This window comes from Solanum stenotomum, chromosome 7, assembly GCF_019186545.1.
Source record: "Solanum stenotomum isolate F172 chromosome 7, ASM1918654v1, whole genome shotgun sequence".
Taxonomy (NCBI): domain Eukaryota; kingdom Viridiplantae; phylum Streptophyta; class Magnoliopsida; order Solanales; family Solanaceae; genus Solanum; species Solanum stenotomum.
This window is the reverse complement of record NC_064288.1, coordinates 24,288,338-24,312,885: the sequence shown is the minus strand read 5'-3', so window position 1 is coordinate 24,312,885 and position 24,548 is coordinate 24,288,338. Positions and strand designations below refer to the sequence as shown.

Sequence of the window (24,548 nt, the reverse complement as noted above, 5' to 3'; positions counted from 1 at the left end):
TGGCTGCACTTTTGAATGATCTAGTGGAATCTTGTGTTGATTAGCTGCGTTTTGATGTGAGTCTTGCAATGAACATCACACGTAATCTTTTTATGTTGTCGGGATATGCTAAATGATTATGTTTGAAGTGCCTTATGTGGTAAGGTTTTACTAGAAATCATGCTTGTTGAATCCTAAAATTTGCCTTGTTAGTCCAATTTTCTAGCTTTGGTGAATGCAAGAAATGACCTTGGGCACATATTTTGAGAGAAACCCCAAATGCACATACCTTTTGTGACTACCTTGTGAGGGTGTGGAACAATTTTGGCAATATTTGAGCTAAAATCGTTTGTTAGAAATCATGTTGAAACCTCTTGAGCTAAATTTCCCTTAATTTCTCACCAATAAATCCTTTCTGAAGCATTGATTCTATTTGAATAGCCAAATTAGGCCAAAAGCCTAAGTTGGGGTGTGGAACAGGAGGAAAGAAAGCCAAGTGGAAGAAAAAAAAACAGAAACACGGAGACTCAACTTTGAAGCATGCTACAAAAAGGACCCCTCCTTATTAAAAAAAAAAGAGAATGGTGATGAACAAAATATGCAAAATTGAATTGAAAAGAAGATTTAAGGAAATAAAATGGGTATCAAATAAAACGATTGAAAAGTCAAAGTTTGAGTTCCCAAGTAAAAGGAATAGAAAGCACTTGAGAAGACATGAAGATGAAAATGCTTCGAAAAGGTGAAGTCATAGAGCCAAATTGACCATACTTTAACCCTCAGCCCCATTACAAGCTAAAAAGACCCTTGAGATCTTGCATGAATTAGATTGTGTGATGATTGGAAAATATGGTCAAACATATGGGATGAAACTTGCATAAATTTGTTTTTCAGAGAGTGAGAGTTGTATTGTATTAATTCCTAACTTCTTTATTCACTTACTTTGAGAGCATGGAATCGTTCTTGAGGTGATGGCACCTTAATGCATTTGTTGAAACATGATTTTGCATAAGTGAAGAAGCAATAGTGAGCTTAAGCTTATATTGATACCGACTAGTCACCATTTGAAGCCTTTTGATTATGATTGAGTGTACATGTCCTTGAGAGTAGTCTTGTAATGGCACTTGCATATTATCTCTCATTGAGAACTGTTGTACTGGCCCTTGTTGAACTAAGTGTATTCTTGATTTACATGAGGACAAGAAAAAATTTGAGTTGGGGGTGTTGATAAGTGGTAGATTCACACTCAATTGAGGCCTATTTAGTTTAACAATTAGTGTTCTCAATGCCTGATTATGTCTTATTCTGATGATATTTTGATGATTTGCAGATATAAAGGCTAAGGGATAATGCAAGGATGAATACTTGAAAGAAAGGCCAAAAACCTAGAAAAAGGTGTAAACTTTACATTGTTGATCGCCTAACCCAAAGGGTGGATCGCCAAACTGGCACGACCTCACCCAAAGTTACAGTGCTCAATATTGGAATTAATTGGAGCAAGTCGGTGTACTCAAAGAGGGATGGTGACCCACCAAATACATAAGGCGAACATGCTTATCATCACCGAAGGTGATAGGACTTGGAAGAAAAGTGAAGGCTAAAAAGACGAACAAAGGTGGTACTTGATGATTTGCTGAATGTAAAAATCAGACTTAAACGAGCTCGCTGACTTAGGTTCAAACAATTGAAGCCTAAAGCAAGAGTAGGGCGAGCTAAGGAGCTGACATCGATCCGCAGAATTTTCTTGGAGAGCTCGACTAACGTCGTCGAAGTGGTCACACAGTGAATTTTGGAAATCTAAAAATAGCTCAAAGGAGAGAGAAAGTAGAAGACTTTTGCATAAGAAAACTTTTGAAACTATTAGAATAGAGTTTTAGAGTTCTCAACTTGTATGCTTTTGAGATAAACACTCTTAGTGTTGGGGTTTTAACTTTTACTCTAGAATTTGGCAAATTGAAGTTGAAATCAAAGTGGGTGTTGAATATAATTGCTTAACTTCATCACATCTATGGTTGTCTTTATGATAGGTATAATTTCTTTACTTTTTGTGAGGGGCGGCTAAAGCCCCTATTTTTGGGGTGCATTGATTTAATATAGTGGGTATTGTGTTTTGCTCTATTTTATTGTTGTTCCTTCATGGATTTGGACTAATTAGCATGGGTTAACTTATGGGTTAAGGTTGTAAACTTCATCCTAGTTTAGATCTTCGGTTGATGCTTGAAAGATATTGATTAAAGTGAGTACTTAGTCTAATGTTTGAAATTTAGGTTTGATTTCTATAATTTTCTTGAAAGATAAATTATGGGTCAGATCTTTTTGACCAAATCTACTCGAAAGAGAGATTTTGTAAGGTAGTGGGTTGATTTGTGAATCACATAGATGAGACCGAAAGGAGATTCTATGAATTGATATTATGAGATTGACAGAAGATTAGTATAATTGAAGATGACCCAACCTATCCATGTTTGTCTAGCATTTTAAGCAACACAATTACCCCTTTGTGACATAACATTTCCCACACGCCTAGATTGTTTATTAATTAGTTGAATTTCTGAATTTCTAGTTTGACTGTAACTCTTGATATAAAAAAACTTTTTGTAAATTTGGTGGAATCATCCATCCATTGTTCTTACTTATTGCAAATGAATTGATTTACACTCTAAATTTCTTCATAGAATTCCTTGCACTATATCACTCTCTTCGGGATTCGACCCCAACTCTTATTTGGATATTTTTATTGACAACGGCCGCTTATTATGTTAATGTTTTTAGGATGGTTTGAGCATTATCATCCGCTTATTATTATTATTTCTATTTAAACTATTATCTTCCACATCTTGTATTTTGGGTTTAGGCTTTCCTACTCGAGGGGTTATAGTAAGCGTCATCATGGCCTAATTTTGGGTTGTGACATCATCATACCAACACTCTAAACTATTAACATGGGGATACAACCATGAAACAAAGCATAAACTAAAACCTATAAGTGTGTGTCCGAATAAATAGACAAGAATATGCATAAGAATCCATGGTAGTATACAAGACGAAGCTCACCCTTGGACTCAAAATTAGGAGTCTTTTAACTGAGGTCTCAAATCAGCTATTGGAAGATGCCCTATACTCACCAAGGAAAATAATGGGTGCGGTATCAGTACACAAACCACAATGTATTGGTAGGATCACATAGGCAGTCCAAGATATGGATACAAACAACCACCATAATACAACAACACATATAACAATGCATAATATTTCAACAATCATCAACCACATAGACTCTTAGTCACATGTGATGAAATGCAACTCTTGGGTCAAACAATGCATAAGTACATGTCTCACATGATTAGAATGTGAATACTAGGTCCTCTCACAAAACCCAAACCCAAGTTGTTAATGTACCGATGTGGTACCCTAGCCATCTATAATTAGTGTACCGGTGTGGTACCTGAGCCAACCAACAATCACTAACAATCATGCACAATCACATAGTACAATGAACAAGACCATTTGAAAAGCACAAGTTCAATGTATGAGATTACCTACATGATGTCACTTCATATGTCTCCCTATCATGCATTGCACAAATGATACTAAAAAGTAGTAGACATGCATTCATATTTAACTGAAAACATACAACCATCACCTACCTCAAATCAAGCCTCTTTAAAACTCTAAATAACCCAAGCTTTCCCCCTGTGAAATTCATTAGCTTGTTCTTGGTCTAAAACAAATAATATAAAAAACAATAAATCACTAATATCCTATTAGTATACCTGGATTATTAATGAATCCTAACACTGGCCAAAATATGATCATCTTCCCCAACTTAGGGCTCTTGCTCACGATGAAATCATGTCAAAACCTTCCCCCAATAACAATAACCTAGATTCTACAGCTTGAAAATCTATTTACAATGTTGAGGAGTTGAATTCTTATCTTTATCAATGAATTCCATGGGAAACTGATGAAAATTTCCCAAAATCGCCCCTCCTAAGTTCAAGAACTCAAAATATAAAAAATAGGGGTTTTGGAATGTTTTCTGCATAAAATCTCGATTCATCTTGCTATAGCGGCGTCGCAATGATGTCAACTAGCCTTTCTATAGCGTTCTGCACACTCCATTGTAGAGAGATGCCTCCCTCTATAGCAATATCAAAACAAGTTTAGAAATTGAAGCTCTGGAAAAATGTTATTTTTACAACACAAACTCTTCCGTTGATGTCCCATCATCCCTTTCACGACAAGTTCAATTACAGGAGTTTTACTTACCCAAATTCAATTTTGAAAGGCCTTATGGACTCCTAAATGTATTGTCTAGAAGAATATAACAACCAAACATCTATTCCCCCAAGAATTCAGCTAGCCCAGATTCCTTCAGAGCCTAGCCTAGCCAAAAAAAATGTAAGTCACTACCCAAAAAGTTTACTGACCCAATTTCTTTCCCTATTGACCTATTCAAAATGACCGTATCAGGTAGTTACAATAGAAACCAATGTACCCATCACTCATCCATGAGTAACCAAATAAGAAAACCTAAGCTAAAGTAGAAAAGGGGCTAGTACCTGAAATGTCAAACAAGGAGGGTACTTGTATCACATGTCCCTTTTTTTCTCCCACGTAGCTTTTTCAATTGAATGATGTTTTCAATAAACCTTCGATTTGATCTCCTTTGTCCTCAGCTTCCGGACATTCTGACCAAGAATCACAATAAGTTCCTCTTCATATCGCAAGTCCTTGTCCAACACAATTGAGTCCCATTTAATGATATAGTCTCCATCTCCATGGCCTTTCTTTAGCATAGACACATCAAACACTGGATGAACCCCAGATAGGTTGGGTGGCAGTGCTAACATGCAAGCCTCTGGCCTCACGCCTTCAAGAACCTTACATGGACCAATGTAGCGAGGGCTAAGATTACCTTTCTTACCAAACCTCATGGCTCCTTTCATAGGTGATACCTTCAATAGAACCTGATCACCGACCTGAAAAGTCATGTCTCTTACCTTGCGATCTACATACTCCTTCTACCTACTATGGGCTGCCAACAAATTAGCTTGAATCCCCCTCACCCTTTCCTGATCTTTCCTAGCCAAGTCAACACTCAAAGGATTCACATCCCCAACCTCAAACCAGTCTATGGTCGGTCTGTATCCCCTCCCCTATAGTGCCTCAAGTGGTGCCATATCAATGTTGGAGTGATAAATATTATTATAGGAGAACTCACATAAAGGAAGAAATTGATCCCAATGGCCCCCAAAATCAATTACACATGCTCTCAACATATCTTCCAATACCTTAATAGTCCTCATTGACTGACTGTCAGTCTGTGGATGGAAAGTAGTATTGCAAGTGAGTTGAGTACCCAATGTCTCATGTAGCTTACCCCAAAACATCAAAGTAATGCAGTCTGAGATGATAGAGAGGGACACCACGTGCAACCTAACTATCTCCTTCAGATAAATCTTTGCCAGCCGTTGAGAGTCGTTATCCACTCTATCTAGAATGAAGTGGGGTGATTAATTCAACCTATCAACAAAAACCCAAATTGAATCATATTTACCCAAAGTCTTGGGTAGTCCTACCATGAAATCCATGGATATCTTCTCCCACTTCAATTAGAGAATGGGCATCCTCTGAAGCAAACCTACTGGTCTTTGATGTTCATACTTTACCTGTTGACAATTCTTGAACTTGGAAACATATTCTGCAATGTCTTTCCATTCCACCAATAAAGTTGCCTCAAATACCTATACATCTTAGTCACACCTGGATGAGTAGAATATGGTGAACCATGAGCCTCTGCCAACACATTCTAGATCAACTTATCAACATGAGGGAATACAAATCCTTGCTCTAAACTTGAGCACACCATCAACATCAAGTGTGGCATCTTGGGTCTCCCCATACACCACCTTACCTTTGAGCCTAGCCAACTATTCATCCTCAAATTGTTTAATCTTTATTTTCTTTATGAAGGTGGGTGTGACCTCAATATTGGCTAGCACCCCACCTTTCTCGGAGATTCCCAACCACATAAACTTAGAGTCCAAAGTCTGAATCTCTTTAGCAAAAGGACACTTTGATATTCCAAAGCAAGCCAAATTGTCCAGGCTAACCGTCTTTCGGCTCAATTTGTCTTCCACCATATTAGCCTTACCCCAGTGCTACTGAATGGTCACACCATAAACCTTGAGCAACTCCATCCAACTCCTATGTGTCTAGTTTAGACCCTTCTTAGTGAACACATGTTGGAGACTGGGATGCTCAATGAATACCTCACACTAACGCTATATATATAGTGCCTCTAGTTCTTGAGAGCAAACACCACTACCACCAACTCCGAGTCATGGATGGGGTAATTCCTCTCATGAACCTTCAACTTTTTTGGAATCACAATCTATGACATTCTTTTCCTGTATCAACACAACACCCAAACCAAAATGTGAAGCTTCCCAATAAACAATGAAATCATAAACTTCCACCAGCAAGGTCAAGATTGGCGTTGTAGTCAAAAGATCCTTGAGCTTTTGAACGCTTTCTTCACATTTATCTGACCACTCAAAAGGTACCTCCTTTTGATTCAACATGGTCGTGTTTAGCAATAGAAGCAAAGTTCTTTACAAACCTGCGAAAATAGCTAGCGTGCCCCCACAAAACGTCTCACCTTTGTCACAAAGCTAGGCCGAACCCAATTCTTAAATGTATGAATATTTTTGGGATCTACCATCATCCCTTCTTTTGAAATTGCATGCCCTAGAAAAGCAACCAAAGGTAGGTAGAATTCACACATAGAAAATTTAGCATACAATTTTTGTTTCTCCAAGATACACAGAACAATACAAAGATTGTTTGCATACTACTCCTCCCCATTGGATTAAATCAAAATATTGTCCTTAAAAACAATCATAAAGAAATCTAAGAATGGCTTAAGCACCCTATTCATCAAACTCATAAACGTTGCACGCACATTAGTCAATCGAAACGACATTACCAAAAACTCAAAATGCATGTACCGGGTCAGGAAAGATTTTTTAGATATATACTTAGTCCTAATCTTTAACTGATGGTACCCTGGCCTCTAATAAATCTTAGAAAAGACAAATGCACCCTGCAATTGGTCAAACAAATTATATATGTGATACAAGGGATACTTATTTCGGATGGTAACCTTATTCAACTATCGGTAATCTATATAAATCCCCATACTACCCTCTTTCTTTTTTACAAACAAGGCAGGAGCACCCATGGAGAAGCACTAGGACTAACAAATCCCTTATCAAGCAATTCCTGAAGCTGACTCTTAAGCTCTCTTAACTCTACCGGAGCCATGTGATAGGGAGGAAATGATTGGTGAGTGTTCGGCTCCAAGTCAATACAAAAGTCTATGTCCCTATGTGGGGCATACCAGGAAGATCGGTGGGAAACACCTTTGGAAACCCATAAAGCATAGGGATAGACTCAATGAAAAGAGACTCCGCACTAAAGATCCCAAATATGATAAACCATCCTGCCCTAGAAGTTTGCTATCATGATGGAATGATATGATCTTTAATGGCTTAGGCTTGTACACCCCTTCCCACTCCAACCTTTCCCTCCCTGGTATCTCTAGAGTCATTGTCTTAGCATTACAATTTAGTGCAGCAAAACAGGGGGACAGTTAAGTCATTCCCAATTGGATTTTTTAAGAATTCACAATATAATTTGAACTTCACCTGAATTTTTTTAAAAGTGCAATATATTTTGAATATGTATGTTTTATAATTAGTAAATGATTCAAAATTGATGGCATTATAGTAAGTGTTAAAAAGTTATTCTTCTTAGTAGAAAAAAATGATAAAGTTCAAGCATGATAGGATTCCTAACTAAGAAAATTTCTTCCTAATAAACTAAAGTATTATTTTTTTAAAAAAATAAGATTAAATTTTAGTTAAATGAGTATGATGAATTAAAGAGAAGGAGGCTTTTGAAGTGTTAAATATTTTTTTTTAGGAAAATAATAATAATTGTGTAATATTTTGATCCTAAATAAAATAAAAAATGATATTTGACGACAATTTTTAATACTTGAGTGAGTGACCATTTAAGAAATTAACTCTCTTTATTAGCATCATCAACCCAGGCCTAGGGGTGGCAAAATCAAACCCAACCCGCCCAACCCATTTAAGTTTACGCGGGTTGTTGGCCCGTTTATTCACGAGTTCAATTCATTTCAATCCATTAAAAGTTGGATTAATATATTACCCGAATTGACTTGTGAGAAATCTTATCAAAATATTTTTAAAAAGTTTTTTTTCAAATTTGATATGTTATATATAGCCATAATAAAGAAAAATAATAATTTTATTAGGTACTAAAATATTTTAAAAGGCCAAGTAAAACAATTTAACTAAGTAAAAATTGGGTTGGGTCTTGACTCAATATATAACTCATTACCTAACCCATTTTGACCCAAGCAAATTTGAGTTAGGTTTGATCTTGACTCAAATATTGTCTTGACTCGTTATAACCGGCCAAATTTCACCCAGTCCGCTTAATTGTTACCCCTACCGAGGCCCTAGGTGGTAAATATTGGTCATTTAAATCTCAAGTTGTATATCACTTGTCAGGTTAAACTCACCAAGAAAAGTGGAAAGTAAAGTCTTTGCTTTGCTTTAAAATATGTAGTGGCAATATAATCATGACAACCAAAAAAAGATACTACTATGCTATTTTTGAAAGGAAGGAAAGCAAAGTAGATAATGAGGGAGAGCGAATATACGTTAGGATACTTTTGAAGACGCAAAACTTCTCATGGAAACTTCAGCATAGTAAAAGACGTTGAAAGATTTATCAAGTTGTGATGTAGAATATACCCTACCATAGCTTTGTTTTATATCACGAATTCAAAAGTAGTGTTTGGTACGAACAACAAGGACAACTAATTTTAAAATTAATTTATCTCATGGTTGATTAGAATAAAATCACAAGATAACTTATCTCAAAATTAATTTTTAAATATTGTCACATTTTTGGGGTTCAATCGTGTCAAGTCAAATGGTGCTATATACAACGGAACGAAGAGAGTATATATATTTTTTTAACTCAAAGGTTGTGGCATAGTCACACGGGGAGAGTATATAAATAGTGTATAATTACGTATTAGAGATGTGTGTGTATATATAATATTCATATTCATAAACATTGTTTAAATAAAATTTATACATTGCATCAGTTCATCTTCCTCCACAGGCTGAACTTTTATCAATCCCGACCAACTCAAATCTCCTTTTAAGAGTCCTAAATTATTAACAAAATACATATGTACAGTTTTATAGTTGAGAAATAATCATTAATTGAAAGTCTAAATTTTTCATGCTTAAATGAACTTAAATACAAGTGCAAATTGAATTGAAAAACAGATTATAAGTTGTTTTTCAAATTTGATGAATTTTAAAATTTTCTTAATCAAACCATGATTTTCAAATAATTTTTTTTAAAAAAAATGATAACTATGCGGAACAGGTCCTAATCGTGCTATTTTTATTTAGATGTTAAAATAGGGTTATTGTAATTAATTACTACGCCTTCCGAATAGAGTAAAAATTGAGGGAATATTAGTAGCATATATCATATATAATACAATAACTTTGAAAGAGTCATAGATGGCCGGCCGCATGCTCTTCGCCGAATGACCATTTTATGAAATAAATTATAATTGGGTTATTTTGACCCGGAATTTGATCCACACATTTTGTCTAATTTTCCCTATTTTAATACTCTTTCTGGTTCCTTCTAAATTTAACTATAGAGCCATAAATTATAATGTTTGACAGAGTACTATAACAAACTTTATTGTTATGTTTAAACCATTATAGGAAGGGACCAAAAAAGCACTAGTTCTACTGCAAGTTAAATTGTATGCTTGGAAGTTGGAACTAACAGCAAATTATTTTGATAAGAAAGTTAAGGAAGAAGTCGCAAAAAGATGGGTATTCATATCATAGGAACATATGAGGCTAAAATGATTTACTATTTACTAAAAGTGATTACAATAACCATCCCAACATTGAAAACAAAGACTTCCTAATTTTTGTATATATCCTTGGAAGGACACAATTAATGGGTAACCACAAATTTTGTTCATTATGTAAGAAGGTGGATTATAACAATACATACAGACACTACTTACAATAGACTAGTAGGCTTCCAGATACTTGTTGAATCCTCCATCTGATGCTGATGATCGGCTAGTGAGGGCAGGTCTCATTGCAACAACGGCACTCTCATTCGCTCCAGCTCTCAGAGCAGCCCTACCAGCTTCCAAGAACCTATTGACTGCATCATCTACATATTGATTAGCTTCACGGACATTCATCTTCCGTCCAATATCAGCGTAGTTTTTGAGAACATGATCTCCATTAAGCTGTGAAGCAAGCTGGATCAGTTCTATTTGAAATTCAGAGAGCTTTGCATCCTCTCTTGGTCCCCATGGTCTTAGATTTGTCTTCACCTCCGCAAGTTTCTCTGTATATATCATATCGATCAAACGATTAGGATCAATCTGCCTCTTAAACGGGTGATTAGGCTCTTGTTTAATATGAAGAATTTGCAACGGAGAGGCGAATCTACACTTGGGATACAGGGATCAAGGGTACCCCCTTAACATAGGAAAAAATGTATGTAAATATATCTTAAATAGAGTATATATTTCTCTGTTGGCACCCTTAGCAACAAAGTGGTTCCACCGGTTAATTTCGGGTGCACGGGTGGACATTAAGTGGGCTTACCTGGGTTTGATTCCCACTTCGCTCAAGAAAATAATTAAGCCACATGTGGAAGGGCACATTGCATAACTAAAATAAATATGTTCCGTCTCTACCCACTAAAGTTTTTAAATGATGTCGTTTTAGACAATTCAGCATAGTATACAGTACAGACATGCTGGGAAAATCCAACCTTCGGCTATATCAGATTAGATATGTTCTACCATATTCAGGCCAGCACTCGTCAAAGATAAAGCACTCAATTCTTCTTCCTCCCTACCGTCTGAATGTTATAACAGATCCTATCTGCTTTATTAAACTATACGACAGAACAAAGCACAATAGTAGCTTTTACCAATACAAAAGATGGAAAACATCCCATTGCTCTAAATGATGAAATAGAATTACAACTCATGCATGAGTTGGAGCAGCTAAAGTGAAGTAGAGGATCAAAAGAAGATCCTATTCAAGACAGGACAATGAGTTCATGAGGGAGCCAACAGAGCTCCACAAGGACATGTTAAGCCAGCTCATCTAGCAAAAAAGTATATGTTTGCTTACAATCATGACATGCTTGAGGAAAGCAGAAGTATTTTGATAGTAATAGTAATCACAGCAGACAGCATCTTAAAACTACTAATAAGCATCTTGCAATAGAATATCTTCACCATATGCATTTGAAGAAATTTAGCTAGAATACGTTTACTCTTAAAAGTATTTCCTAAAGCATCAACATTTAAAAGCAGACCATATGCCCTGGAAGTACTCTCCGTCTTATAAGTAACTATCAGTCACTTCTGTATGAACATAGAATTTTCAGTATTAAGCATGCAATAATGGAGAAATCAACTAAGTATTTGTTCATGGTTTGCTGAAGTTGTATGCATACAAACCTGGACAATCATCACGAGGAGTCTTACGCAAGCAGAAATAGTTCTCAAAGGTCCCAGCCCATGCGTCTCGCTTGGTTAAGAAACTTGATTTCAGATTAAAAAGTTTTTTCACAGTTGCTGGTATGGAAGAGTGCTCAAATTGTGAAAACATAGTTGGACCTGTCGGCTCATGGATCACTGCATCAAACATATTGGTCAGGTATATATGTTTAAACATTCCAATCCACCAGCACCAATATGTAGACAACGGTTTGAGAAAAATAAAGGAGAAGGTAAGAAAGATGAATATAGCATAATAACATTAATGACTTATCAATAATCAAAGAGATAAACTTAGTCATTCAGCCCATTGAGCTTCTCAATCAATACAGAAAAATACTAATTAAATTTCCAGAGGCATGAACATAACAACTAAGAGAGTAGCATTCATATGTTCCTTTTTTTTTTGGCTATGTAAGCTTATATTTAGATGTGCTCTCCAGTACCGAAAGAGGGCATCTGTACATAAAAATGTGTGAGTGTGCAGCTTTTGAGGTTAACTTTTGTCTAAATAATCACTAAGCCCATATTTATCTCAGGATATTCCTGTACAGTTGTAGTCACACCCTTTTAACTCAACATATCTAGTTATAGCTACAATTCCAGACATATAGCAATGAGCTTAACTATAGAATTTACGATATTCATATGAAAGAATCCTGAAAACAGCCTGGTGAGTTCTCTTTTGAAATGAAACAAGTAAGTTGTATGTATATAAAGGACAAGATGACTGACTCACCAGTGGCCTTGTCAATCCATGGTGAAATCAAGAAAGTCGGAACACGAACCCCCAAGCGGTCAAATCTGAAGTAATATGGTGGAGGCCCGATAATGCCATCAGGATTAGGCACCCCAGAAACAGGAGTTGGTACATGATCAAAGAAGCCACCATGTTCGTCATATGTAATCAAGAGTGCCATTTCTTTCCACTGTGGACTTGCCCTCAATGTCTCATAAACCTCCTTGACAAATTTTTGTCCAAGTGCTACATCGTGTGATGGATGATCATCATTTGCTGGGTCAATTTTAACATCGAAATATCTCTGCTCAATCACAACGTAATTTGGAAGTTTCCCAAGTTTAGCGTGGATTTTGAACGTTAATGCATAATTGTGGAACTTAAAAATATGTTTCAGTTTTCTGAGTGACTTGAAAAATAAGGTAGCTGGCATGTTTTGGTAGTAAATTCCAAATGAGAGCCCATTTTCGTCCAAAGAATCGAATATAGTCTTTTGAGGGAACCCATGGATCAAGTCTTTACGGACATTGCTCGAAGCTCCGTGAGAAGTTGCCGAGTGAACGTAAAACCGATTCGGCTGAGTTGAAGCCGGAACCGACGCGAACCAACGGTCAAAAACGCCAAACTCCTTCGCTAAATCAGTGTAAACCGGTACTAACTCTGGTTTAAACCCGCTCATCACGGTCTGCTCCATACCAGGCACGCCCATATTAACAGCCTGCTGCACGAACCCGCTCATCGGAGCTGGGTTTGCTGAAGAATCATTCGACCCGAATATCTGCTCCCGAATGGCTTGAATAGAGTGACCTGGATCAGTATCAACGAATACAGCATCATCGGAGACAAAGATTTTTGAGGAATAAGGGTCTGAAGCATTAACCCTGTTAAACTCGGAGCCCTTCAGCCCATCGATATCCGGTCGGGTCTTGTGGAGCCAACCCAGAATATGATCAAAAGAGCGGTTTTCCATGACCAAAACGACAAGAGTTTTGATGGGTCCGTTGATTTTGTGATTCTTGGGCTTCACAAACGGAAAGGAAAAGGAAACGCAAGTGGATGAAAGCAGGTAAAGTATAAAGAATAAACCCAAGTGGGTCGCTGGGAAAAGGATTTTCCGATGGCCCATTTCCAGCGATTTGAAAATCCGGTGGCGGTAGTTGAGAATTGCGTTTGCGGAATAGACAAGACTTATATACAAGTACTAGTCTTGGAAAATGGCATAGCCGCTGAGCATCATTTGGTAGCAGGCAATTTAAGAATCCTATCTCAAATGTTACACTATTTGTCTTTTATTTTAATTTTTCCTTCACTTTATAACCAAACGTTTTATATTCCCTTTGTCAAATTTATTTGAAATGTCAAACAACATTTCATACACTCTTCATGCCTTTTAAAATTATAATTTATTTATTAGAAAATTAGATAGATAAATATTATCTTAAGTCTATGTCTGACTTTTAAAGCAATAGTTTCACATAAACATAGAACAACCAATGGTTAACTTTAAGAAGGAGAGGAGAGTAAATACTGAAATAGTAAGAGAAAACGGGGAGTGAATTACAAGGTATGAAATACAATTTTCACCAACTAAGTTAAAGTGTAGGTAGATAATCAACTGAGTTATTGAGATTCCTATATTGAAATAGTAAATGAAGTGAACTTGTTATAAAAAAAAATTGATGTGACTAATGTTGCTCTCATATGCACACGCAAGTGCACGTGGTCGCAGAAGCAATAAATGACTCTTTTAGAATCGAGTTGTCGAACCCAAATGACTTACGATCAATTTATATGGATGAAAAGAAATATAAGAAGAAATATACTAGTAGAAAGTTAAGAAAAATAAGAAAAAAATTAAACAAACTATATCCAAAATATAAAAAACTCAATATCACAAAAACTGATAATGACAAATTAAATCAATTAATAGATAATATATCTAAAATAGAATATAAATATATTCAATATCTAAAGATACAATGAATAACGAGAATAACGAATATAGACAAAAATTTACTGAAATAATTATAGCAAAAAGACAAGAATTAGCACATAGGCAAAGTAGACTTAACAGTAATATATTCGCAGGAACTTGTAAAAAATCTATAGTAGCACAAAGGAAAACTATTTTATATCATAGAAAGTCTAGAATATAAACTTCAACACAATCTATAAATGAATAAGAAAGAATATGCCATAGACGAAAAAATATATGAAAACTATGACGGATTAAAAATAAAGATAATATTTTCTAATCTAGGAAAAAGATACAAAAAAATAGGTGACAATATAAGTTTAATGTTAGAAAAAGAAACGGTAAAACTAGAAGATAGTTTAACTGCTATAATAAGAATAACAAAAGAAAATGAAGAAATAGATAGAAAAATGGAAATTGAAAAAATAAAACAACAAGCAAAAAAGGAAGTACAACAATTAGAAGAAGTAAAAAATACTAAAATAATAGAACTAGAAAAAGAGCTGGCAATGTTAAAAGAGATGTATGAAATGACAAAAAGAAAAAGAACAAAAAACGAAATTAGCAAATGAGATAAATAAATTTAAAGAAAATTGCAATTAGAAGATGAATTAGAAGAAAAAGAAGAAAATAACCAAAATAATATACCCGAAATAAGAATTGATGAAATAAATGATAATGATCTAGATGAACAACATTTGAAAACAAGCAAAACATATACGGAACTTTTAGCAAACATAGATAATACAAAGAATTTAGAAGTAAATACAGGAGACGTAGACATGGATGAAAAACCTAGTACATCAGGAATAAAAAACCCAAAAAATTTAAAATATTATACTGCAAACTATGGACAATATGATAAAGAAAAAACTATATGGGATAAAAGATTAAATAAAAAATGGACACTTAAACCAATAACTGAACAACATGATTTTTTAGATTTAGACCGTGTAGCAGATATAAATAAAACAATCCAATTATGGATGAGATATATATCAAAACAATTAATAGATAACAAAATAGGAATGACAGAAACACCAGGATATATAGAAAGAACACTTATAGGAACAGTAAAATTATGGCTACAAAATTTATCAGATGAAAGTTTAAAAACTCTAAGAAGTAATAAAAAATCTAATGGTGAATTAGCTACTACAACTAAGGAAATATTACATAAATACGAAATAGCTATAAGAAATGAATTTAGTAGTATGACAACAGAAGTAGAAGAACAAAATAGAGAAAAAATCATAAACCGGAATATAATGACAAAATTAGCAATATGTAATATGTGTTATATAGATGAATATACATGTGCATTTAGAGAATATTATTATAAAGGAACATATAGCACAGAAGAAAGTAAGGACATAAGAAAATTATATTTTACAAAATTACCAGAACATTTTAATTCAAAAGTAATAAAAAATTGGAATGAAGCAGGATTAACAGATACCTTAGGAGCCAGAATAAAATTCTTACAACGATGGTTTATAGAACTATGTGAAAAACATAAAAAAGAAATAAAAATGGAAAAAATACTAATAAAAAACTTAGCATGTTGCAAAAATAAAACAACACCCCAATTTGATTGTACTGACAAATACTATAAAAAGAGATATAACAAAAAATATAGATCAAAATAAAAATATAAAAAACCAAGAAGAAGATACTATGTAAAAAACTACAAAACCAAAAGACCATATAGACCAAAAAGAAAACTAACGGAATGTACTTGTTATAATTGTGGAAAATTAGGACATATAGCCAGAAATTGTAAATTACCTAAAAATCCAAAGAAAAAATAAATATCTGAAATAATAATAGACAATGAAAAATATACACAAATAGAATACGTAGATTATGAACTAGAAAGTGAAGATAGCATATATGAATTATCAGTAAATGAAACAGACGAAATGAAAAATAATTCAGCAATAGAATCAGATAATGAACATTATATAAATGACTGAAACAGATATACAAATAATAACTAAAGAAAAATATCAAGATGAAGAATCGGCAGAACAAAAAATAATATTTGATAATAATATATTTGAATAAATAAAAGGAAAAGAATTAGACCTAATGGTAGAAAAAATATTCGAAATACCAACAATAAGAAACTGGTTTAAACGACAAAAAGAAGAATATTATGTAGTAAGTCAAAGAGAACATATCATAGATTGCAAATATACCAAAGGAAAGGCTAAAATACCAATAATAAACAAACGAATAATAAATAACGAAATACAAGATACTATGGCTAAAAATCCAATTAAGCATGTACATTTAAGAGGAACGGAAATATTAATAAAAGCATGTTTTAGAGAAGGAATAGATACACCCATAGAAATATACTTAGCAGATGATAGAATCATACAACCTATAGAAAAAAGTATAATAAGTGCAGTAAAAGATAACCTCATATACCAAAAATATAAATTTATAATAAGTGCTAACTATTCAGTAGCAATAAATGACAGAAATATAGATAAATCACTAGTATTATATTGGAAAATATCAGGGATAGAACTAGCCCCGGGAAGTAAAATATTTACAGCTAGATGTAAAAACTTATATGTTTTAACAACAAAACATAAAATAACAGCAAAAAATAAAATAAATAAAATAAAAATAGAAAATCTTTTTGAAAGGATAGTTACAGTCATAGATAATAATGATTATAGTTATAATGAAATTGATATAGAAGAAGATTTGGAAATAGTAAAAGAAAGACTAAGTATATCAAAAAGAATAAACAATGAGATACCCCAAATATCATAAAAAATGAGTACCTCAAGAAGAATAGATAAAACCCCACAAAAATCAATGGAAGAAGAAATAAAACCACATCATTACTACATAACAGGAGTAATGGAACAACGAAAATATTTAATATTAATAAATACAGGACAAGAAGTAAACTACTCCCTCCGTTCCATTTTATGTGGCAACATTTGACCGGGCACGGAGTTTAAGAAATAAAAGAAGACTTTGAAATGTTTACTAAATTGCCCTTTAAAAAGTAGACTCTTTTTTCTCTCTCCTCATAAATGTATTGGAGTATTATTTTAAGATTAAGTGGGACCAACAAGGATAAAAGAGGAATTGTACCTTTATAAAGTTACCTTATAAGGAAATGTGACATTCTTTTTGGGACTGACCAAAAAGGAAATAATGCCACATAAAATGGAACGGAGGGAGTATATTACAAGAGAATTAGTGACGAAAGATGAAATAATAACTACTGAACAATTATGCCCTGAACTACCAAAAACATTGATGTATACCGAAGAAACTATAGAAAAGGAAATAATCATTGGAGGAGTACCAATAGTAATAAAATTTAAAATATATCAAGGAGATAAAAATATCACTTTAGGAATAAAATGGCTAGAACAAGTAAAACCATATAATTTAGAAGACAAACAGTTAACAATAAATTATAATAATAAGAAGAAAATAATAAAAAGAACTTTCTTATGATAAAAACATGAAAATATATATACTTGCAAAGATAATAATAGAGGGGATATTACAACAGATATTATACACTAATGATAGATACGGGAGCAGAAACTAATATATGTAAATACAATTGTTTACCAGAAGATAAGGGGGAAAAGTTTAAAACACCGATAGTAGTAACAAGATTTAATAATGAAGGAAGCATGATCACATATAAGACAAAAAATATAAAAATACAACTATGGGATAAGATATTAACTATAGAGGAAATATATAACTTTGAATTGACTACAAAAGATAGGCGAAATGGTCTGGTGGACCCTTGTACTTGTATCTGTTTGTATTGTGAACCGTTATACTTACCATTTTGTCATCTGGACCCCTGAAACCATCCAAACCCAACATTTTAAATACTTTTTTTGATGTGGCATCCTATGTGGAAAGACACCACATGGAGCGTGTGATACACACAAGGTAAGAGCGTGAGACGCCTTAAAAAGGCACTAACGGTCAAATTTTGACCTTTAAAGGCCATCTCTTCTTCTTTATTTTCACTCAAACACCATTGTTGGACAAATTTGAGCTTTTTTCTCCTTTTTTTCTCGATTTTGTCTCTTCAATTTTTTCTCTTTTATTTTTGTTGCCTTTAATTTTTCCTTCAATCTACTCATCTTTTTTTTTGTGTGATTCTATTGTATTTTTGTTTTTTTTTTTTTTTTTGTGTGGTTCTATTGTATTTTTGTTGGTTTGATTTTGTTGGTCTTCACAATGACGGTTCGATGTTGCTACTGTGGAATATATGTTGAACTAAAGACATCAAGAACACCAACTAATCCTGGAAGAATGTTTTGGGGTTGCCAAAAATATTCATCCGGTAATGGATGTGGATTCTTCCGTTGGGCTGATGCAAATGATTCAACATGCCAAGAACAATACAACATTAAGAATCCATCAATGAGTTCAGGGCAAGGAAGACAAGGAAGACAAGGAAGACAAGGAAGACAAGGAAGACAAGGAAGGCAAGGAAGGTAAGGAAGACAAGGATCAAACACTAGTATTGATATCACTGTTATTGTGATTGTTGTTATTTGGTTTGTAGCCGTTATTTTTAAGATATATTAATTTGTACTAGGTGTTAATTGATAATGAAGTGAACTGCATTTGCTTAAGAAATCTAAATAGCAACTTCATTCAAACACAAATTCATATAGGCGCCATTCATATACAAAAACAAAGTCTTCCTAATAGCATAACCAAAACAATTGGGATCAAGTCATTAATCAAAATAAAGTTAGTTGGGATCAAGTCATTAAGCTAAACCAAGTGAAATCTAATGTGTGCCTTGAGTGCTTGGTGTGCCTTGAGTGCTTCTGTAACTCTCCTCCTGTAGCTGCCTTTGAGTAATTGCAGCTCTTCCCTTCCACCTTAGTCCATTGGGTTTGTAACCAAGATCAATATTGGTAGAAGTTGAACTTGACAATGCAGCACTATGTAATACCCTATCAATATTTCTAGATTGAGAGAACAACAAAAATCTTAACTTAAAGATGAACTAATAGAAATTAAAGCAATTTAATGTGTTTAAATGATAAAATACATACCCTCGCAGTTACACTGCCACCTGATCCAAATAAGAGACCATAACCAGTTGTCTTTGCTTTTTTTGGTCTTGGTTTCTTATATGCAAGAGTTGCACCACCTCTCAAAGCTGTGCTAGTCTTTCTTTTTGGCCACCTGCACTAGAAGTTGATTTTTGAGTACTTAATTGTCTCACATCACTTGATGTAGCAATGGTAGGCCTTCCACTAGATGCCAAGGCAGTTGCAGACCTCACACCACTTGATGAAACATTTGTAGGCCTTGTAGCACTAATTAGACCTGCACTTGGAGTGTAGCCTGCACTTGGACCTGCATTTACACTTGACTGGCTTCCAGCAGTTGCAACACTTGCAACACTTGTTCCAGCAGCAACATTTTTCTACAAACATATTTTAAAGTCAAAAGTATAACAAGAGTAAAATTCAGTTACAAAGAGACATTAAAGCACAACTTACCAGAGCTGGACATCCTTTCTTGTTATGTCCAAAAGTCTTACACACAGAACATTTCATTTTTCTTCCCTTCCTTGTAGCCTTTCCAAACTTCTTCTTAACTGGCTCATCACTATCTTTTCTCCTATTTTTTCTTGGTCTTTCTGGCATAGCTGTAATTTCAGGTGGTTCAATGGCTGGTCTATCACTTTTTGGCCACATCTTCATGTGTTGTCATAGGTTGAATAAACCTATTATATGCTTTCAGGTATGTTTCCTTCTTATACCAGTGATCAACAAATGTATCAACAACCCAATCCTTATAATGAATTGTTGTAAGTGCATGGCCACAAGGAATTCCCTTTAATTGCCATGACCTACAACTACACACCTTCTTTTTTAGGTCAACAACATGTTTATATAGTGGATCATGAATCTCAAAGCCAAAATCACCATTAAACTTTACCTCACAATTATCTGCAATCTCAGCATTTTTTCTAAGAATATCCATAGCCATTGATGCTATATTAGTAATCCATTTTTTTGAAAATTCTCTCATGTGATTCATTCTTTCCATAACTTTGACTCTTATTTCCTCTAGCATAGTGATTATTGATTTGAACCTAGCACCTAAAATCCAACTGTTGAAAGTCTCACACATGTTGTTCTCAACAACACCACACTTGCTATGTTCTTTAAAATATGCCCTACACCATGCTTCTTTGTTATACTTTAACAAAGCTTCTACAATGCCTGCTCCTAACTCACTCAAGTCATCAAGTTTGGACTGTAAAAGTACCTCAAATGATGCCCTGGCAACCTGCTAGAATTTTCTTCTCCTTTCTTCACCCCTCCAGTCTGTCTTCCAGTTTGCCCATATATGCCTAGCACACCATCTAATTTCAGCATTTGGCAATACATCAATAAGTGCAAGATGAAGACCCTGCCAAACAAAGAACATTTGACATACAACAATGTTAATTATCAATTACTCCAAAAATGAATAAATAAATTTAACAAATAATATAGTAATACCTTTTGCATATCAGACATCACTGTTAGTCCTTCACCTTCTGTAAGCTCCAAATCATGTTTGATGCACTCGAGAAACCAAGACCATGTGTCCTTGGTTTCTTTATCAACTACTGCCCATGCTATAGGGTACATCTGATTATTTCCATCTTTGGAAATGCAAGATAACAATTCACCTTTACATACACTTTTAAGAAATGCACCATCTAAACCAATAATCCTTTTATACGCTTCTTTCCATCCAATTTTTAAGGAACCAAGACAAATATAGATGCTCATAAACACCTCTTTTCCTGGAATTGTGTTCTTGAATGTCCTAATAGATACAGTAGTTCCAGGATTTGTGGTCTTTAATTGCTTAGCATAATCATACAACCTAGCAAACTCCTCTCTGAAATCTCCCATATGTTCATTCATAACTCTCAGTTTTGCCTTTCTACAACTTGTCTTACTAACATACAAACCATATTGCTTTTGTATCAAAGACTGAATCTGATGTAGTTTGATGGTAGGCTCACTCATAATCCTCTCTTTGTAATGTTTACTAATCCAAATGGGGGTACACAATTTGTTTCTTATTCTTTTAAAACACTTATGGATAGGAAAATATGTTTTAACACTAAAGTTTCCAGTGTTACCATCAATACTTCTAAGAATATGCCAAGGACAACCGTTTTTATTACACTTTGCACTTATCCTTTCCTTTTCATTAGGTTTCAACTTAATATTAACACCCTTCTGAATAACGTAAGTTTGCAGTGCCTCCCTGAACTCAATATGATTCAAAAATACCATATACAGTTGAAATAAAACCTTTTTAGCAGTTGGATCAAAGTAGATCTTTTTACTTTCCTTCCTAGGTGCTGGATCTACCACTTCATCATTCTCAACAGGATCCCCTTCATCTTCACTAATGTCACTACCAGGATCTGAGCTATCAAAATAAGGGTCATCACCACCTAAATTGCCTTCAAATCTCCCCCTCTTTTCCTTATAAATGTCTTCAAAACTAGCATCTATACCTACAGAACCAAATGGTATCTCATCTAGATTTACTCTAACAGTCTTTTCTTTAACTTGTTCTTGAATATTAGACTGCCTAGCTTGAAGCAACTCCTCATCCAAATCACTCAAATCATCAATATTTTCATCAATATCATAGAGTGAATCAAAATCAGAATGTTCTTCAACTCTAGGGGCAGGGGCTTGTTCTTCAACTAAAGGGGACTGCTCTTCAACTAAAGGGGACTGATTTTGGTTTAAATTCGTATTTTCATTTTCATCAAATGGTTGAGATGAAGACACATCAACCCTATCTATTTGTGGGGAGGATGACAGATCAACCCTATTTTTGTGTGGGGAGGAGGACACATCAACATTATCTTGTTGTGGAGATGAGGACACATCAACATTAGTGCTAGGCAATACAAGTATCTCTTCTACAACTAAAGGTATACTAATGGGATGTACAACATATACATCAACAAAATCAGCACCCTTCAAACCATTAAGAAAGTTTAAAACATCAGAATCAGTATTTAACATGTAAAAAGTACCCTTCTTGTTGACTCTACATCCAAATGTCTCAATATTTTCAACACCCAATTCCATTGCTATTTTATGAAACAACATAATATGCAACTCATCTACATCTATATTAATCTTTTCAACACTAGTGATTCCATTGTCATACCTTAAAGTAGGATTAGATACAAAACAGCCCCCATAGTGAAATTGAAGTGTCACTATAGTTAAAGCCATTACCTTACGATGCCTGTAAAGTAAAAAAAAACAACAACAGTTAAACCATAAACTTACCATGACTGTAACACAAAAATCCCTAATTTTTTTAAGGAAATAATGAATTGTTGTAACAGTTAAAGCCATTAACTTACCATGACTGTAATTGCTGTAATAATGCACTCCTAACACTATCAATACCCAAGACAATTGACCAAAAATAAAATATTAATTTTAGTCGAAATTGGGATTTTACGAATAAACCCTAGAATCTACTCGAATTCACGAAATATGCCATTGAAGTCACTCAAAGTCATACATCAACTAAGAAAGCATATTACACTAATATTACACCCAAACCAAAGTAAAATCCCCAAAATCAATCGACCCTAAAATCAAACAGATACGCACGAGAAAATGAAAAAGATCAGAACTAACACAAAAGACAAGAACTTACAACGAAAATCAGAGTGAAACTGAGCTTCAACTGAGCAAAAGTTTGGGAAAACACAGACGAATGTCGCGGAGAGGAGAAGAGGAGAAGTGTAAAAGTCGCGAAGGTTTGGAAAATTTCGCCGGAGTTAGGACTATTCTTAGTTTAAGGTAAGTCATTTGCCACGTGGAATATAATATCATACGTGGATTAATTTTTTTTTCTTTTTGGCCAACGTGTACGTGTTTGTGCAACACGCACCATACCACATCAAAAAAAGTGTTTAAAATGTTGGGTTTGGATGGGTTCAGGGGTCCAGATGACAAAATGGTAAGTAGAAGGGTTCACAATACAAACAGATACAAGTACAAGGGTCCACCAGACCATTTCGCCCAAAAGATATGCTATTAGGAATGCCATTTTTAGAAAAATTGTACCCACATATAATAACAAAAACACACTGGTGGTTCACAACACCGTGTAAACAAAAAATAGGAGCAAAAAGAGTAAATAACAAAAAACGAAAAACAACAGAATGGATAAAAGAAAGTGAAAAAATCACACAAAAATTAGAAAATATAAAAGAAGAATACCCTAAGATAGAATTAATTATATTCTCTCTAGATAAAGTAAAAATAATTCAAGATAAGTTAGAATTATTAGATAGTGAAGATCCTTTACAAGGATGGGAAAAACATAAAACAAAAGTAAAAATTGAGCTAATTGATATAATAGCATAATAACCCAAAAACCATTAAAATATAATTTTAATGATTTAACAGAATTTAAGATACATATAAGTGAATTACTAGAAAAAGGGTATATACAAGAAAGCAATAGCAAGCATACAAGCCCATCATTTATAGTAAATAAACATAGTGAACAAAAAAGAAGAAAAAATAGAACATCATTGCAGATATTATTCACGAACATTTACTAATACAGAAATAAAATGGGAAATAAATAGGAAAGAATTATATTCAGTATATAAATGTTTATTATCATTTGAACCGTATATTGTATATAACAAATTTATTATAAGAATGGATAACACAAGTAAAATGGTGGCTAACAAGAAAAATACAAGATTCGGTAACTACAAAAGAAATAAGAAGATTGATATTAAATATATTAAATTTTACATTTACTATTGATGTAATAAAAACTGACAAGAATGTTATTGCAGATTACTTATCACGACAAAGCTACTCAAACTAAGAAAGAAAATACAATTGAAGATATACTCAAAGCCATTACTTCACTTTGTATCAAAGTGGACAGTATGGACAATGAGATACAAAATCTAAAGACTAATGAAGATAATCTGAAGTCTAAAGCTAGTACAAGTTAGCAACATGACTATAAAAATGATGAGCTAAGTCGATCGAAAGACTTTAAAAATCTAGAGCTAAGAGGTGACGTTGGGAAACACCTAAATATCCATAATGATTGTCTAAATATAGCTGCAGGTACAA

General features: G+C 34.0%; 2 protein-coding genes across 2 annotated transcripts; both read right to left on the bottom strand.

Moving 5' to 3' along the window:
- Positions 1-4,619: 4,619 nt before the first annotated feature.
- On the bottom strand, positions 4,620-4,970 carry LOC125869765 (uncharacterized). The gene has a single exon (XM_049550205.1). The coding sequence runs from the start codon at positions 4,968-4,970 to the stop codon at positions 4,620-4,622; it is 351 nt and encodes a 116-aa protein (XP_049406162.1).
- A 4,957-nt stretch (positions 4,971-9,927) lies between these two features.
- Positions 9,928-13,668, bottom strand: LOC125871253 (non-specific phospholipase C1). Its single transcript, XM_049551851.1, has 3 exons — positions 12,390-13,668; positions 11,612-11,788; positions 9,928-10,479 (listed from the first exon to the last, which is right to left on the bottom strand). Exons 1-3 carry the CDS (start codon positions 13,513-13,515, stop codon positions 10,151-10,153), a joined length of 1,632 nt encoding a protein of 543 aa, XP_049407808.1. The 5' UTR covers positions 13,516-13,668; the 3' UTR covers positions 9,928-10,150.
- Between the last annotated feature and the right edge of the window lie 10,880 nt (positions 13,669-24,548).

Bases quoted from the DNA above. Each gene is read 5' to 3' on its own strand.
- LOC125871253 (XM_049551851.1), bottom strand. From the start codon at position 13,515: ATGGGCCATCGGAAAATCCTTTTCCCAGCGACCCACTTGGGTTTATTC. The intron at 11,789-12,389 runs GTGAGTCAGTCA...TGTTTGATGCAG, and splicing joins ATGGATTGACAAGGCCACTG to TGATCCATGAGCCGACAGGT. The intron at 10,480-11,611 runs GTTTGTATGCAT...TGATATATACAG, and splicing joins TCCTCGTGATGATTGTCCAG to AGAAACTTGCGGAGGTGAAG.
- LOC125869765 (XM_049550205.1), bottom strand. From the start codon at position 4,970: ATGACTTTTCAGGTCGGTGATCAGGTTCTATTGAAGGTATCACCTATG.